This window comes from Pleurodeles waltl, chromosome 4_1, assembly GCF_031143425.1.
Source record: "Pleurodeles waltl isolate 20211129_DDA chromosome 4_1, aPleWal1.hap1.20221129, whole genome shotgun sequence".
Classification (NCBI taxonomy): domain Eukaryota; kingdom Metazoa; phylum Chordata; class Amphibia; order Caudata; family Salamandridae; genus Pleurodeles; species Pleurodeles waltl.
Genome location: NC_090442.1, coordinates 445,942,693 through 445,961,908, shown reverse-complemented (window position 1 = coordinate 445,961,908; position 19,216 = coordinate 445,942,693). Strand labels below are relative to the sequence as shown.

The 19,216-nt window shown below is 42.7% G+C and overlaps 1 protein-coding gene across 1 annotated transcript in view; it reads left to right on the top strand.

Moving 5' to 3' along the window:
• The window catches only part of SEMA3D (semaphorin 3D), a 358,213-nt gene that overhangs the window by 252,448 nt on the left and 86,549 nt on the right, over window positions 1–19,216 (top strand). Inside the window, exon 12 of the mRNA XM_069228712.1 lies at window positions 5,310–5,532. Coding sequence (XP_069084813.1) covers window positions 5,310–5,532 — 223 coding nt within the window. The remainder of the gene's footprint in view (window positions 1–5,309; window positions 5,533–19,216) is intronic.

Genomic DNA, 19,216 nt, shown 5'->3' with positions numbered 1-19,216 from the left:
AAAAATGGCGCAAACATACAAAATACAATTGTATTTTGTAAGATTTCGCCGATTGTGCGTCAAAAAACGACGCAAATGCTGTGCTAAAAAAGTATAAATATGGGCCTTAAAGTCTCAATATGCATCAGGGCCTTCAATGAGATTCTGATATAGGACGCCATTAAGAACGAACCACCGGTATTGCTTTGGATGTGATGGAAGTCGGTATGTCAACTAAGTAGACTACAGTCTTCCAGGAAACAAATCTTTGGAGAAAATTGTGAAATTACATATCAAGGACTTAACTATAGAAAAGCTGAGAAAAAGCAGCTTTTCTAATCAGTTAAGCAGGACCTTGAACTAACTTTGGTTGTGATGAAAGTGTTAATTTTGTAAGATTGTACTAACAGGGATCATCCTTTCCATATGTAATGTGAAGTGTTACTATTTTACAAGATAGGATATCCTTGTTTTGCTATTCCCTTGATTATGTGTGTAGTTATGTATGTACAATGCACTTTGAAGTGCAGAGCATATCACCTTAGCGTCACTTGAAAGCGCTGAATTACATTTTGATTAGTGTAATGGCTTAGACTTCTCTGTTATACAATTTGATGTTGGCCACTTAGTTACTGGTGGCTGGCCACTTAGTTACTGTTGGTGTTGATTTTCTGTGTGGCTTCTACTTTCGATATGGGTAAGTACATACGGCACATAGAGCTAAATGTATTGTTGCACTGGACAGTGAGCATCTCCGGTTCAATATATGTGACTGTGAAAATTTGAATCCTTGGTAGGCCTGGTGGTTCTGTCATATATGGCAGCTTTGCGCTTCACTGATGATGAGCTCAAGAGCAGTATCCTTCTGCATTGTGCTGACCCTATACTCAAGACATGGGCTTGTATTTCTACTTTTTTAGCGCCGCATTTGCGTAAAAAATGACGCAAATGTGGCGCTATAAAAAGTATAAATGTGGGCCATGGTTTTTTAACTTTGGGGCATATCTACAAGAAAGTGGCTCATCAGTCCTGTTGTTAGTCCAGCCCCCCTAACAACACCATGGGTGCGACGTAGTTACAATAGGGCGTACCATGGCGAATGTTAGGGCAATAGCGTTTGCACTTTGCAGGATTAGCACCAAAAATTATGGTGCTACTCCTGCAAAGTCAAGGGAGGCGCATTAAAAAACATGGTAGTGTCACTTTAACACCTGCCTCAAGCTGAAATTAAAAATTACGCTAAAAATGACAGAGTGAAAGCTTCTAACTTTCACTGCGCCATGCTGCATTCTACAGCACACAAAGAAGAATGTAAAGCCCACATGAATTGTTTTCGTGCAGGAAGTTGTCCATGGCGCTTGTAAAAAAAAGGCCCCTTATGTTTATTGCACAATGGGTAAAAATCTACTTGAAAGTTAAGCTTTCTCTGTTTTGACCCTCTTGCCATGTCAGTTAAGGTTCTCTCAATTCACGGTCACATTTCGGTTGATTGCAGCTGTGAATCTGGCATTATCTTCAAGGAATCATTCATGCACGCGCTAGTTGTGAGACCACTCAATGTGACCCACACTGGGTGCCTTTGGTTATTTTTTTGGATTCCTGAGAAGCGGTGTTGATCTGCCTAGGAAGGCTAAGCAATACATCTTGGTGAGTTGGGTAGGCAATATGAATAAACCCATACTTCAGTTTGTAATTTTGCAAGGAATAGTAACAAAGGTAACTTACACTGATAAGAAAGTTTACACTTTTGAGTAAATGTACTCTTCCCCTTGATATTCACAAACTGCACTTTTATAGTGGCTTAGACATTTGGAGAAAGTTACACCTTTATAAATACAGCACTGCACAGACCAAACACCCTCCAATAGAAAATAATGGAGATAGGGCTAAAAATAAAATCACATTGCAAATAATGTTAAATTAGATCAAAATATTTAAAATAATAACGTTTATTGATACGTTATTTTTTAAATCTGTAGCATTGGTCTTACTAGTAAAATGTAAGTTACTGCAAAAGTACAGTTTGTCTATGCTGAAAAGTAGTAAGCCTACTCAAAAGTGTAACCTTACTTAAAATTGCAGTTTGTGAATCAGGCCCTTAATCTTGCACCTTCTTTATTTACTGGAAAGCTGATTCCAAAGGGCACGGATGCTTAAACTGGTAACTGCATGTTTTTGTCCTCATACAGGCAACTGAGCCTGACTAAGTTTAAAATCAGTTGATCAAATGTAACAGAGAATATTTTATAGATTATATAATATTGAATACAAAGGTAATTCCTAAAAGAAGATAGAAATATGCCCAATCTTGAATTAATACTTTATTTCCAAGTAAAGGCAGAACTATGTAAATAACTTCCTTATATTTATGAGCAAGTAAGAGATTGTATCTAACAAACCAAGAATGCAAAAGGTAAATTCAAGCTTTAGTGCATTTATATAAACTTTGTCTGGGGGCATGGAAAGAGAGTTTGAGCCTAATTGATGAATCGAATGTTCGGACGTTTAAGAAATGAGCTCACTGTGGGCTACAAATATATGTTTCACGTGAATTCGACTTAAAACCTTTTATTTTGTATGTTCATAGCAGAACCAACAACCAAATGTGCATTTCTGTCTACCTTAAGTGGTTCCCAATGCATGTGTTTAAATATGAAACCACCAGAGGGAGCTGCAAACTCAGAAATGAGAAATGTTCCATGTGAGCGCTAGGATTATTTAGAAGTGAACGAACTTTTGATTTACATACACTAACCCTAAGCTATCCTTTGGCGTGCCTTTTCTTAAGGCAGCTTTATTATTACAGTTTTTATATTTTATTTCGTACTGTTAAAGGGACTTTGTCGTATGATTGATAAGCGTTTTCATATTGGAAGGGGGTGAAGACTATACTCATTGAGATCCGTTCAGTAAATTGCCGGAGGTAGCGGAACTGGCATCACACGCCATTTGACTTTTACTTTTTACTCACTCACATCAGACCTTCCAACGTCACCTCGTGCCACAATACGCAGGCTCCATCCCACCGTCACGCGGTGGGGAGCCGGTATCACTGTGTGCGCACAATAAGCTGAAAAAGCACTTTCCAGATAATTGTTTGGAGGTTCTACTTAGCCAATGTCCCTTACCAGGTGTGAAACCTCACCAGGACATCAGTGACAGCTCCAAAAGCTTTGCTTATGGTGTGGGGTGGAAGGGCTGTGTGGTCTTAAAGGCAGTGAATCTAAGAGCCCCGGGCTGTAATCAGCACTGTGCCTCACCCCATCTTACAGGTCTGCCACACACTTCCTCATTCTCTCACATAAACACAGTCTTACCCACAAGCATGCACACAACACACATTTAACATCATTTTTTACTCACCGCAGGTGCCAGGCAGGGTCACATTGTTCCAGTTAATTGTACTCCATTCTTGATCACACTAATAGTGAATAATGTAATATTATTATTAAAATTGTTATTCACTATTAGTATGATTAAAAAAATGACAAAAACAAGGAAAGTGGGGGCCATCGAATGTCCATAAAGAAGCGCTGCCGCTGTGTTCCTGACACAGATTTTTCACACGTCTGACGCCAGGGGTCGCACATGCAACCCCAGGCTTGCCCTAAATGACGTCCATTGCTGCGCCTAATTATGTAACCATTAACCTGCTAACAAGACACGTGTATAGGGCCATATTTATACTCCGTTTGCGCCGAAATTGCGTCGTTTTTTTTGACGCAATTTCGACGCAAAACTAACGCCAACTAACGCCATATTTATACTATGGCGTTAGAGGCGAATAGCGCCAAAGTTCCCGGAATGTGCGTCATTTTTTAGCGTGAACCCCTTCCTTGCGTTAATGATATGCAAGGGAGGCGTTCCCGTCTAAAAAATGACTCCCAGGCCTTTACGTGGTATTTATACTCCCGGGCAAAAGAGACGCCCGGGAGTTGGCGTGGCAAAAAACGGCGCATTTGCGCCACTTTTTAACGCCTGCTCAGGGCAGGCGTTAAGGGGCCTGTGGGCTCAAAATGAGCCCACAGGTGCCCTCCCATGCCCCCAGGGACCCCCCCTGCCACCCTTGCCCACCCCAGGAGGACCCCCAAGGATGGAGGGACCCACCCCAGGGACATTCAGGTAAGTTCAGGTAAGTATAATTTTTTATTTTTTATATTTTTTTTTGGTGGCATAGGGGGGCCTTATTTGTGCCCCCCTACATGCCACTATGCCCAATGACCATGCCCAGGGGACAGAAGTCCCCTGGGCATGGCCATTGGGCAAGGGGGCATGACTCCTATCTTTACAATGATAGGAGTCATGTTGATGGGGGATGGGCGTCGTTAAAAAATGGCGCAAGTCGGGTTAAGACGATTTCTTCGACGTAACCTGACTTGCCCCATTTTAAGACGCCCATGCGCCATTTTCCCCCTACGCCGGCGCTGTCTGGTCTACGTGGTTTTTTCCCACGCAAACCAGGCAGCGCCGGTCTGATTGCGCCGTCTAACGCCATTCCATAAATACGGCGCCCGCATGGCGCTTCAGAATGGCGTTAGACGGCGCAAAACTTTTTGACGCTAAACTGCGTTAGCGCAGTTTAGCGTCAAAAAGTATAAATATGGGCCATAGTTTGTTCCATGGTACTTTGGCAGATATAATCCAGTTACTCAAAACACAATAGCAAACATGTTGTTATAACCCTCTTTAGTACATTTTACAGGTGACATCCCAAATGCCATACAGTGGTGTTCTCACAATTCAAATGGTACATGGTGTATACAATGGTTTACGCATTCAATCATTTACGGAAGGAGAGTAACACCCTCATTCTGCAGCGGGTATGTTTTATGTGGGTGTCTGCTCAGAGCTGCCTCGAACTTAGCTTAAAAGTCACTACACTTGGTTGTATTTAAATTGAAAATAAAGCTCTGCTCCCTAGGCTTCTCAAATACGCACTTGCATTTTTCCTTGTGAAAGTGCTTTAGGGATATCTACACACCAAATATACCTTAAAATATTTAGACCACCCATGGGCTAGTAGAATCCAAGTGCAAGGGCCCGCCTACTAATACTGGGCTTCATGTTGTTGATTAGTAAACAATTGCATTTGGTTAACTTATTTTACCTATTTTCAAACCCATGCTTGTTTTGCGGAGTGTTGATTTTTTTTTTTCTCTGTTGAAGAAGAAAATATGTGGCCCACAGAGTATCACAAAGTGAGCCTTTTGCGTTCGTACTGAGGAAATGACATCAACTCAAGGACAGCGAATGGTGTAAAAATACTTTTACTGTACAGCATGGTAAAAATATATCATGTTCTCATTTTATGCAACATTTCCTCTTTTCAGTGTCCAAGCAAAACCTACGACCCGCTGATTAAGTCCACCAAAGACTTTCCAGATGATGTAATTAGCTTTATAAAGCACCACCCACTGATGTACAAGTCCGTGCATCCTCGCATGGGAAGGCCGGTGTTTACAAGGCTGAATGTGGACTACAAGCTGACACAGATAGCTGTGGATCATGTCATGGCAGAGGATGGTCAATATGATGTGATGTTTCTTGGAACAGGTAAAAACAAAACTCGTTTTTACTTCTACGTACTTTAAAAAACCTTAAATACATTAAATAACAGTGTTATTAGTACAGTTCAAAGAGAAATTAAGCTTTTCAATTGTGTTATGTGCATAACATGCATAAACAGATACAATTGTCAAGCAAACAGTTGCGAAACCTACGTTTGATAACATACGTGATAGCCCAAGAAACCTTACCAACCCTACTGACCCACCTCCACACTTTCTTTCTCATACTAGATCCATATCCCTCGCTTCCCTATACCTACAAGCACCATTCCGTGACGGAATGTGCTTCAACTCCTCTTTGTACAGTGGTCAGCTTCTTTGCAGCTAGATTTGCATAATACACATACGTACACTCGTTTCACCTTTAATTTTATCTTGAATCACACAGGAAGAGGTTAAGGTTTTTAGCTGAATATGAGAAGTCACTTGAAATGTGTGCAACGGATCCAAAGTGCTTCATTACAGATTCCCAGTTTGTTTTTTCCTAAACCAGGTAGACTATTGGATCTAGAGGAAATGCAACAATGCTAATTATATATGTATGAAGCCATGCAATCTACATTACGATTATCCATAGTATCTTGTAAACGTCAGTAGTTTCTTAGTAACTATATATTTTTGAGTAGTATAATTTTAGGTGCTTATTTACAAGCCCCATGGCACAGCATAGCGTTGCAGTTGACCTTGCTGCGCTGCCCTGCGCCATAGAGAAAGGACAGAAATGAGGCGTATCTACAAGATACGGCACATTACTGTCCTGTCCCCCTGTACTTGCGCACAATGGGCTGGCTAGTGCCATTGCAGGCACCGTTGCACCACGGTGCAAGGATTGTTTCTCTGCAGGAAGTGACACCATCCTGCATGAAAAAGGTCATGGCGGCTGCTGCACACTTAGAAAGAAGAAACAATTGGGGAGAAATAAAGATATTTCTCCTCCTTGGGTAAGAATTTGAAACATTCCGCGGTTAACAATGCCTTGTAAATCTAGGAATGAGCCAAAGCCCATTAGTATTGCATGGGAAAACCCACTGCAACACCCATGGAACGCCTCCCTGATGCAGAGTAAGGCAATGCAGTGAGTTGTGCTGCATTGCCTTACACCATATCTATAATGCCATGAAAAGCCAAGCAAAGTGGCGGCTTTGTGTAGCCTTGTAGATATGGCCCTTCACAATGCACCATTGGGGCGTCACAAAATGTAATGCACCAGTGGCGCAGGGGCCTTGTCAATAAGCCCCTCTGCTTTTAAGGTAAATTAGAAAAAACAACTTTGTTAGATTTTTAGTTCAACAGTTGTTTTACGGGTGCATGGATACACATCCTCTCATTATGAGTGGCCTGGAGCAGGTTCAATATTTATCATACTTGGTAAAATCCAACGCCATAAAAATCAGAAATTATTGGGCGTAATAGATTACACCTATTATATGTTCTTTCGAATAATGGGGAATTACATGCATATGTTGTTGCACACTGAACCATAATCTGAATGTCTTTGTAATTATTGGACACTTTCCCCAGTTAATTTCAGAAGGTTTTACCTTCATGCAGTTTTCTCTCCATTTCTTATAATTGCAATGGCAACCGGAATCACTACACATACTGACATTCACTGGTCCTTTCGTACTGAATGCCACAGTACCACTTCAGATGGCCATGAATATAGAGAATTAAAATCCATAGAAGATAAACAACGTACATGTTTGAGCCGTTCAGATGGTGATACACAGATCCTGCGTATTGCTTGATCATAGTCCAGCGGATCCAACCCACAACATTTCCCATACCCAAAGTAGGTCTACTCTGCAAAAAACTGTTTCACGGAAGCTCCTATTTTACATGATGCTCTCTTGCATCAAGACACTTGCAGTACATAAAATATTTTAAGAACGTGGGTGCATACAAAACACATGGTCATAAGATCTCACACCGTTTGCTGCATATCTCATGGTCTGACCACAAGTTGCTGTTTTTCTCTTATGGTTATTCACATTTATTCACCACTTTTACTCACATTTAAGTTAGAAAATGGTCACAACTGGGTATAGCTTGTTTCATGCTTGACTGGACGATGCGCTCTTCATTGCTTTGTCTGAAAAAGTAGCTGAGAATGTAGAGACTTTTCCTAAAGCCTTCAAAGCTAAAGTATTGGTTTCCCTTAGTTTTAGTTCCAAATGACAGATTAACAATGGACTTTTCCCTGATATAACATGATATAACCAAGATATCTGAAAATTAAGGCAAACATGTAGAAAATCAGAGAGAAGATGGAGGAAATCAGCAAAGATCAACCACAAAGAAACTTTCCTTGGAAACCAGTTGTATCTATTAAAGGTAACTAGTAGGGCCACAGAATATCATCTCACTCAGTTACTCTGCGGTAATCAGCACATCAGAGCTCTTTAACTTGTTTTCCTGTGCATGGAGTGCCACGCCACCTAAAGTATAGGGGGCAAGTTGGGATAATTAATGGGATCAAAACTGAGAATCTTGGGGTGAAAACTGACCTCTCTCACTCTCTGCGTTCCCCAGCACAGAATATTAGTTCTTGTGTATACCTCAATGGGGTATAAGTTCATATCTTTTTGTCAAGGTTAGTCCTGGAGGTAGAGTCTTAGCTAGATGGTTTAGTATGGGCATGCTGTGCACATTCCTCAGTATAGTGATGAAATGGAATGATCTTCCTCCTATTCTGGCACCACTCATGTAGAGGACTATTATCCAATTATACACTAATGGGATATGTGCAACCAAGCTAAAACATGCTATGGTTCTTCATTCCGTTAAAATAAAGAATTTGCCCACGTGTTGAGCAGATAAAAGTGACCAAATCTAAATCTTTAAATGTAAGTTAAAATTCTGTAAAAGGCAATATAAGATCGAAAACTACAGTATCTGCTGGATAGGCCGTTTTTGGATGACTTGCCTTCAGGTATTATTTAAATCATGATACACAGGCAGCTATTTGTAATATCTGGAAATAACTATTATGGGCAAGCAATCAGAAGCAGCCGGCATATTGTGTTGTATTCAACACGTTTGCTTTGTTGGACATTGCTGATGATCACATCCTGTTGGAGAGACTTGGCTGAGAATTGAGAAATGTTGATACTGCAATATTTGGCTTACATCTGTCCTGTGAGAGACCTCATATCAGACTGTGTTAGCATCATCTTGTATAATTCTAGAAAACAGAGCTATGGAGTCCCACCTGGATCTGATGTAGTCTTCTTCTTTTTAATATGTAAATGTTTCCATTGACAAGGAACGTTAGGATCCACAACCTTAAGTGCCTGATATATGTTGATGACACACTTATATTTGCCTACCTAGTATAGCTCCACACTGGTCCTTTAGAAATGCATTGTTAAATTCAAGAACATATGTTCAAATTTAATAAAGGGACTTGGCCCCACACTCTCACACTGCTATCTCATCTTCTCTCACATTCTCCTGGCCAGATATACTGTGGAAGGTGCCTCTTATGTGTATTATGGTCAAGAACATGGGTGTTTGCATGGTCCCCCAGCAATGTGTGTCCTGGCAAAACTTATTCAGATTTAAACAGGCTACAATTGAAAAAGGCATTGAGTCAGTATAAAAATGAAATTAAGAAAGCTAAGGAAAATTTCTATGTAACTACTATTGCTGGCACAACTAACAAGCCGAAGAAAATATTTGAGATTGTGAGAGATCGGGCAAATCCAGATTGTACTAAATAAGCAATTACACCAACTCAAACCCTGTGATGGGTTCTTTTCTAAAGAAAATGGAGTTATTGCTTCAGACTTACTGGAGCTTGAGCAACCCACAGACGAAAAGGAGGGTAGTAATGAGGGATACTCAAAAAGTGATACGGTCAATCTAGTCAAAATTGCAAAGCTGGGGGAGGAGGGATTTAGATCATTGGCCTTGAATATGTATCTTCGGGTTCCTTACTGGACCCAATATCACCAGCTATATGGAAGAATAGGACAGGGGAGCTCTTTCCCTGTCTAGTAGAAATTGGTAATCAATCTTTGAGCAACGGGGTAGTAGTGTTTGCCTGGAAGAAGGGTCTGGTCTCCTGATTATTGAAAAAAACAACAGCAGATTTACATGAGCCTAGTAACTATCGCCAAAGCTCCCTTTCCCAATAAAATATTGAAAAATAGATTAGTAAAAAACTAGCTAGCTACTGGAAAAATAATAATATCCTGGAAACCAAGCAAAAGGCCTTTACGCCAGCACACGGGACAGAGGCTACACTTAATATGTCAGTGAATGAACTAAGGATGATAGTGGTCAGTGTTCAAATCACATTGCTGATTTCACTCTATCTATCAGCTGCGATTGACACAATGAACCACCAAACACTGATCCTGAGATTGAAGGAGATAGGAGTAGGTGGTATCCTCCTGGGATTAATTGAATCCTGCCTGTCCGATAGGTCCCAAGCTATCTCCCTTTCGCCTATCTGCTCAGAATTTAGGAAACTGAATCATGGGGTACTGCAGGGCTCAGCACTGAGCTCCATTCTTTTAAATATATATTTGCGGCCACTGCTGACCCTTATTAGATCTAATGGGTTGTCGTTTGTGAAGTACGCAGACAACACACAGCTAATTTTTGCTTTGGATAAAAAAAATCCCTATCCCAGTAGCAAGGCTGCATAGCTGTTTAAGGGAGGTGAAAAGCTGGTTGAGTTTCAACTCACTGAAATCAATAGAAGAAAGACAGAACTGCTTTGCCATATCTCATCTAAAGGACAGTATCTCCTGCTGAAGGATTTCTGGCCGAGGATTGGATCAGATGACCTTAAACCTGCCCAGACAGTTTGTGACTTAGGAGTTTATTCAGACAATACATTTTCTACAGAAGCACATGCTAGCAGGACAGCCGCTACTTGCTTTGGGCTGCTTTGGAACCATTGTAAGATTGTACATTGCTACCTCAGCTGGCAAGGAAACTGGCAGAACGATTCTGAGCAGAATTGAATATTGCAATGCACTTCTGCTGGGAGCCCCCAATCATTTAATAAAGAAATTATACTGAGTTCAATCAAGTGCAGCAAAAATGGCCTTGAACAAATCGAAGTACCATTCCTCAAAGTCAGCCTTAAAAGAACTACATGGTTGCAGTTAAAGAAAGAGTAACATACAAGAGCCATGTTGATATTCCACAAATCACTGAATTCAGCAGATCAACTGGCACTGTGAAAGCTGTTCAGTTATTATAAGCCTCAAAGGCATCTGCAATCATCTGCAGCCAATTTAAACTGTGTTTCAAAATTTAGGAAAGCGAGGGCAGGGGGAAGATCAGTCCAGGCTAGGGCGGCACAACTATGGAACATATTCCCTGCTCTTTGCATTTCCCAAGATAGCTGTGGACCGCTGTAAACAGATCAAGGGCCTGATTTATGAAAAGTTAGCGCCGCTTTTACCTCATTTTTTTACGCAAATGCGGCACAAACTTACAAAATATAATTATATATTATCAGCTGCTAATTTCTAGAAATATTAGCTAGAACCCTTTTCATTGAAGATAGAGTTGCATAAATAAGATTTGCTTAAGTGGTAAATCCCTTTTACGCACAATGTTTTTGTGTACAACTCCATAGGTTGGGAAAAGATCTAGAAAATGAAGGCTAATGCATTTGCGTTCCCCAGTTGTAAACACATCCATTGGCTATTGATAAAGCATAGCATCCATCCCAATGTCGTGTATGGCCCTTCAAGCAGTAGCAGATGTTGGTAAATAGTTTCCGGGGTGTGTATATAAATATTGAACAAGAAGCAGGATATTAGATATCTTTGGAGATCATCTCACAATGCTGGACATGAAGGGGCACTACTGTCTGACCAACAATGCCCTCGGTTGTGGAAAGATCAGTGAGCAGAAGGTATTTTCTCCTATTTTTGTCCAGTTATAGAAGGATCTCTACACTAGCCTGAAAACAAAAATAGAGCTCCTCTTCTTCTCACACAACATTGATGCTTGACCAAACCCATTACCAAGGTGTTAAGCCAAATTAATCAATACAAATATTGCTGTATAATATCAATGAATTGGCTGTGATAAAAAACGAACCTGAAATGAAATGGTAGGTCCATTAATGCCTCACATATTGACAGTGTTCCAAAATCCAATTTAATATTTTGGTGCAAAATGCCATGCATCTATAACAGTGGTGGTTTGTGAACTTTGGAAGTGGTGGAGTGAAAATGTCTTCCTAAAACTTGAAAAAGTAAACTAGTGGAACGAGCGAGCCTACAGACCTTGAAGAATGTTTGGGGGTGGGTGCGGTATATCCCTATTAATATTTGAAAACTGTTAGACTTAGTATCCTTGCTGTGGTCTCCCATAAGTTTTTGCTTCAGTTTCCAAGGTTGTTGATGTGTGCTGGACTCTGTTTTTGCTATTTTTGATACTTTGGAAACTTTACCATTGCTATCCAGTGCTAAAGTGCAAATGTCTATGTAAAATGTATGTGTAATTGACTTTCCATGATTGGCATATTTGATTTACTAGTAAGTCCCTAGTACAGTGCACTAGAGGTGCCCAGGGCCTGTAAATCAAATGCTGCTAGTGGGACTGCAGCACTGGTTGTGCCACCCACATGAGAAGCCCTGTAAACAAGGATCAGACCTGCCACTGCAGTGTCTGTGTGTGCAGTTCTAAAACTGCCAATTCGACTTGGCAAGTGTACGCACTTGCCAGGCCTAAACCTTCCAGTTTTATACATGTAAGGTACCCCTAAGGTAGGCCATAGGTAGCCCCATGGGCAGGGTGCAGTGTATGTAAAAGGTGGGACATGTACTTATGTGTTTTCTATGTCCTAACAGTGAAATACTGCCAAATTCGTTTTTCACTGTTGCAAGGCCTATCTCTCTCATAGGTTAACATGGGGGCTGCCTTTAAATATTATTAAAGTGCAAATTCCCTTTGGGAGCAGATAGACATATGGAGTTTGTGGTCTCTGAACTCACAATTTAAAAATACATCTTTTAGTGAAGTTGGTTTTTAGATTGTGGGTCTGAAAATGCCACTTTTAGAAAGTAGACATTTACTTGCTTAAACCATTCTATGACTCTGCCTGTTTGTGGATTCTCTGGCTCAGTTTGACACCTCTCTCTAAACAATGACACAAAGGGAGCTGTGGTATAGCCTGCTTATCCTGAAGAGCCACCTGGTTTGGAGGGAAGGGAGGAGTGGTCACTCACACCTGAAAGGGCTGTGTCTGCCCTCACACAATGCAGTCTCCAACCCCCTGGTGTGTCTGGGGCCTGTAAACTTCACACTTGTATAGCGCACTACTCACCTGTTAGGGTCTCAAGGCGCTGTACGCATACCGCTGTGGAACCCCTCCTGGCTTTTCCCTGTGAGGAACCCACTCCTGGACAGCCCCAGGGTGAAGCCAGGCATCCAAGCGCTGTGAGGGCCGTTGTGGAGATTAAGCAAGCTATTGCCCAGAATTACAGAGTGGGACTCATTAATTGGATTAGGCACTGAGGCGAGAATTATCTGGTCCAAGGGAATTGAGCCCAAGACCTGCTGAGGTTGGAATTGAACCCTGATCCCAGGCCAGATCTCTGCATGAGGGTCTGCCGCTCTAACCACTGTGCCACACTTCTCCACTTCTCCAGGGCCTTGCCTGGGCAAGGCAGGATCTTGAAAACTACAGAGACTTCTCTTTGAAGTAGGCCTACTTCAAAGGCAGAAAGGGGTATGAGAAGATCCCCCAAAACCCCTGAAAATTAGATCACTTCTGGAATCAAGAGGAACCTCTGCCAAAGAGAAGAGCAGAAGAGCTAAGGAGAAGTGCTGCCCCTGCCTGAGACTGTGCTTTGGTCAGCTGTCCTGCAGTCACTGCTTCTGCCTGTGAAAGGGGACAAAGACTGGACTTTGTGGTATATTCCTGCTTGAGAAGAATCTTCAAGGGCTTGGACTGAACTTGTCCCCTGTGCTGAAGTCTCAGGGCCATCAAAGACTTCCCCTACAAGCACCTGGACTCTCTGCTGAGACTCCTGCCCTGACAAGTGGTGCCCTATCCAGTCCCTGGGCCCTTGAAAGGAGAAGCTGGTAAAAATCCAAGAAAACCGACTTCAGACTACTCCGGACTGCCGACGCTGCCGAATCCCGTGATGCCACCTGCAACCAACCCTGTGGTCCTCGTGGAGTGCGAGGACCCTCGCAGGCCTGACATTTCTGCAGCCCTGCCAAAGTCCGCGACTCTGTGGAAGTCGCCACACCATCTTGTGACCGCCGGATAACAACTCCGCCTGAAGTGCGCAGATTCAACATTTCGCAGAGATACTGCCTCACCTCCACTGCTGCAGAGCAAGGACCCGACCCATCTTCGTGATGTCTCTGCTCTTTTGCCCCTACAACCCTGGAACTGATGCCACCTCGGATCAAGCGATGCCACATTCCCTACTTCACGCACCAGCTTGTTTTCACATTTCACAAAGTTACTGTACCTGGGGGTCTGCATGCCTCCATACCCGGCGCCATTGGCATTGGATTGCTGGGAACTACTCCTTCATGACACCTTGTTATCACCTCATCATTTTGTGTTTCTAAGCGCTATTTTTGAGTTTAATCTTTAAAAATTCATAACTTGCCTTGTGTATGTCGGATTTTTGTCATTTTGGTCTTGTTTTGTTTAGACAAATGTTGACTATTTTTCTAAACCTGTGTTGAGTCATTTTGTGGTGTTTTACTGTATTACTGTGTGTGTTGGTACAAATACTTTACACCTTGTCTCTGAAGTTAAGCCTACCTTCTTGTGCAAGCTACCAAGGCTGTGAGCGGGGGTTAACTGAGTGTGATTCTCCTTTACCCTGACTATAGTGAGGGTCCTCGCTTGGACAGGGGGTAACCTGACTGCCAACCAAAGATCCCATTTCTAACTAAAGCAAACTGGGGAAAATTGGGTATTTATAACACAATTTACATATAATTTCTTAGAGCCCAGAAGTTCTGAAGGGGCATCTTTGTGTGCAAAGCAAGCATTATTTTTACTACTGGATCGTGAAACTCCCCAAAATCATGACAAATTGGAAGCAAAGCTGTGAACCTTGTTATGTAATTTTCATTAAATGTTAGTTGCAGCAATGTGCATTCCAGGCATTGAATAATCAAGGTATTACAAAGACACCTTGGCCATGGATTTTCAAAAGCATCTTTCTTCAAGTCTTCATCCCATCCAGTCCCTTTGAAGGAGGTTCTCAGTTGGTTGAGGCTCTACATGTAAGGGATGGTGTGAAAAAGTCAAAGGTTACACAAATCTCACAGTCACAGACCATAGATACTACAGCTGGACAATGTTACAGCCTCACACAGCTGTGTTACTGCTCACTTACAAAGAAATCCCATGATTGGAAAGCAGACAGATTACATCAATCGTAGGTGCTCACGGCTCAGACAGTACTGCTGATAACATTACCAAACATTTTCTAATAAAGATAGTAAAACGCCTCCACCCAAAAATATAAAAAAATACGCCCCCAAAGGTGATCTCATGTAGCAGTGATCAAACAATTACATACAAGTGCACATACAGTCACACAAATGCTTTGGCAAACCGAAATTCACATTCACCTGAGTTTGAGAATCATATTGAAAATGATACAGCTAATAAACAAAATAAGTTGGGTCCTAGACCAAACAGAGGTTGCTCTTACTTTACTCAGTGGTAGTCAGTCATCTCATAAAGAGCAAAAGGTAGAATGCAGTCTGGTGGCATTCCAAGCCATGCACTGCACATAGTTGTTTGCAAAAAATGCTCTATTCCACTGAGCTATAACGTCCTGCTTTCTTTTACTTTAGCTGCACCTTCCAGGACTGTTATATATTAAAATATTACCCACAAACTGTTGAGCAGGCAGCTACCCATAAAATCGACGGCAATTCTGAAAGAATCTGCAATCCCCATAGCTCTTCCACACACAGGTGGGAACTGGAGGTCTGGAACGCATCTGTTAAGGAAGGCCATTATAACTTCACAACAAGAGCCACGTGCTCCCACGCTTTCCACTCTCGCCCTTCAACTCTTTCCTGAGAAGCGCACTTGTCATGAAGAGTGGTGAGTGTATCCAGATTAGAACTCTGACAAAATTCCGAAAAGGCCCACGTTACTTCTCAGAAATCTAGTCGCGGCACAGTCTGCATAGTGTTCTGAAACGCAGTGGCAGACAACGCTGGCAATTGGGGCGCTTAGAAACGGATCACAATAAAGTTAGCACAACAAGGCAGTGTGAGACCACAGCCAGCTGCTGCAATATTCCATCAGTGCCCAAAGTCACACGAGGAGGGAGGTAGAGCGTGTGGTCACAGGGACGCCCGCACAGGTTGCAGAAAGTCTCATTAAAGACATTCTCAGGCAAGGGCTTCTGAGCTACAACGAGACGACGGGAAAACGTGCCTTGGCATGAGCTTGAGGTCTCTTCGGTTATTATCAAGTAATTCAAAATCTGTCTGCTATTATTTAAAGGCATGTACATTTGCGACTAAACCACAATAAAGCAACAAGCGCCAACCAGCCTGAAAAGCACATTTTAAATACAGAGAAAGTGACTCTTTGGGAAGCAGATTGACTTCACTCCACAACTGTTTCTTGCAACACATTACTGCTTCGGAAACTCTGACGTGGGGCTGATGTGATGGTGGACCCATGTGATGGTGGACCCACCATCGCAGAAGATTCGTCCCAGCTGGCAAAATAAGTACAAAAGTCACATCGATCCGGCATGACTGGATTGGGTGTCGCTTTTGAACTCACAGGGCCATATAATTAATCAATGACCTGTCGGCTTGTTGTACATTACCGCTCCCCCTCCACGGTGCAATGTTTCATTCCACAGTAGCAACACAGGCAGCATTTGTTACCCAGGCCATAGGCAAGCATTTTACAGACCGTGGCTCCAGCAGACCCCCATAAAGGTGCAGTCTACGCCGACAGGAATAGTAGAAAGCAGTAGCACCTGCAGTGGAGACTTTGAACGTCTGGTTACAGCACAGAAGAACCTGTCCAATGACTGAAGGGCTCAAAATAAAGCCACACACTGATTGGCCATGTATTGAAAGTACCACCCCCACGCTGATGATGTCTTAGAGGTCTATCACCTAGCACCCAAGCCCAATCCAGAATCAGCTCTCATGTTATTTATGTTTGCAAGCAACATGAAAGCAGCACTGTGGTTGGTAGGAACAGGCAAAGCAAACCCTCCAAAGAAGACCTCGGCCTTTGGCTGTAATCCTCTTGATTCCTTAGCATTGCAGCTGTTAGAGAAACCTCAAATACGCATGTCAGGCTGGCCGCAGTAAAATACCAGTCCAGCCTGACATAAACACTTCACTTTTAGTCCTCACAGACCTCCCTGCTGTCAATCAAGCCCCAATCCACCCTCAAGCAGTAAGTTACTCGACCTGCAACGCAATTAGGAGACGCAGTAAAGCAAACGTTTTAAGTTAAAGTCTGTGGGGGCTAAAGGGGAGATTGGTCAATGCCCGTTAGCCCTGAGGAGGGAACTGCCCATGATCACTAACAGTCAAATAATTCTTGTAAATGGGAGGGGGGATGCAAAAACATGAATTGTTGAAATAAGTGCACAGTCCTTGTATGAATTTTACAATTTAATCACTGAAGTTTTTCAAGAAGGTTGTCTTTTGGTATTTTCTGTAACTAGGAAAGATTGTGTTCTAATGTGGGGGGATTAAATAATGGTAAGACGTTTTACAAGGTCTGTTTTCGGCTTCTTAATAGCTCAAAAGGGAACACTGTTTACAAATGTAATTTACAAATGGTCGAATAATGAACCTTACTTGTGCTATATTGGAGTGCTTTGCATAGAAATTAAAAAGTCTCCTAACCTTCTGCTAAACTTTGCACCGTTTTCTTTTCCTTTATTAGACTACGAAAACAATTTGCAATTAGGTTGGGTAATAGAGGACAGATACAGTATTGTGGGCCATGAACAGCAGTTGCATGACATGCGTTTAGGGAAGGCGCTTTCAACGTGACAATGAAATTGACCTGCAAAGTAAAAACAAAAACAATCAGTGTGAATTTTTGTTTAAGACGAGTCATTAGATGGAATAATGTCCCTACAACTCTGATTCTTGTTGGATTTTTTCTTTTCTACAGTTTTCAGTCACAACAGAGGCTAATATTATATTTCTGTCACAAGTGATATTTAGTAATAGTGATGTAGAACAGACGTTGAAGACTGCACGCACACAGGCAAAGGCAGATGCAAGATGTGCAGACAGAAAGAAAACAGGCGGAAAAACTCTAGTGAAGAGATGCTGAGTGATTGGAATATTAGTAGGCAGACAGCTGGATGTCTGTGCCGATGAGATCCACTTTAGTGAATAGCACAAGGCCCTCAGTAGAACATGACAAGTCCTCCTGCACAGCCCAACTCATTGAGCTACAAGAGAGAGACAGCTGCAGAACCTCTTGCCGCCAGAAGGGCCGGCCCCAAATCACATTGACCAGGACAGTGCACCGAGTGGAATGAACATTTGGGGGCATATTTATACTCCGTTTGCGCCGAATTTGCGTTGTTTTTTTCAACGCAAATTCGACGCAAAACTAACTCCATATTTATACTTTGGCGTTAGACGCGTCTAGCGCCAAAGTTCATGGAGTTAGCGTCATTTTTTTGCGTGAACACCTTCCTTGCGTTAATGATATGCAAGGTAGGCGTTCCCGTCTTAAAAAATGACTCCGATGCATATGCGTCGTATTTATACTCTCGGGCAAAAATGACGCCCGGGAGTGGGCGGGTCTAAAAAACCCACATTAGCGCCGGATTTTAACGCCTAGGTCAGGGCAGGCGTTAAGGGACCTGTGGGCTTAGAATGAGCCCAGAGGTGCCTTCCCCTGCCCCTAGGGACACCCCCTGCCACCCTTGCCCACCCCAGGAGGACACCCAAGGATGGAGGGACCCACCCCAGGGACATTAAGGTAAGTTCAGGTAAGTATTTTTTTTTAATTTTTTTTGTGGCATAGGGGGGCCTGATTTGTGCCCCCCTACATGCCACTATGCCCAATGGCCATGCCCAGGGGACATAAGTCCCCTGGGCATGGCCATTGGGCAAGGGGGCATGACTCCTGTCTTTGCTAAGACAGGAGTCATTTCAATGGGGGTTGGGCGTCGTAAAAAAATGGCGCAAAACGGGTTGAGGCGATTTTTTTGCCTCAGCCTGACTTGCACCATTTTAGGACGCCCATACTCCATTTTCCCCCTACGCCGGCGCTGCCTGGTGTACGTCGTTTTTTTCCACGCACACCAGGCAGCGCCGGCAGCTAACGCCGGCTAACGTAATTGAATAAATACGGCGCCCGCATGGCGCTTCAGAATGGCGTTAGCCGGCGCAATTTTTTTTGACGCAAAACTGTGTTAGCGCAGTTTTGCGTCAAAAAGTATAAAAATGGCCCTTGGTGTTTATTGGGTGGCTGGAGGCCGTTGAGATGTGATGGCAGGAGATGTGAGGAAGGTGAGAGGAGGGCGCAAGATTCACGGGGTGCTCAGAATTATACTGACGTACATTAAGGACTGATTACAAAGTCTTTCACACGACCTAATTGAGACCAAGTGGGATGGATGAGCTGCTGTTTGCATAGCATTAAGTCAGGCAGCTCCCTGCTGTGCCCCTCGGAATTTCAGCACCCAGGGCCTGGG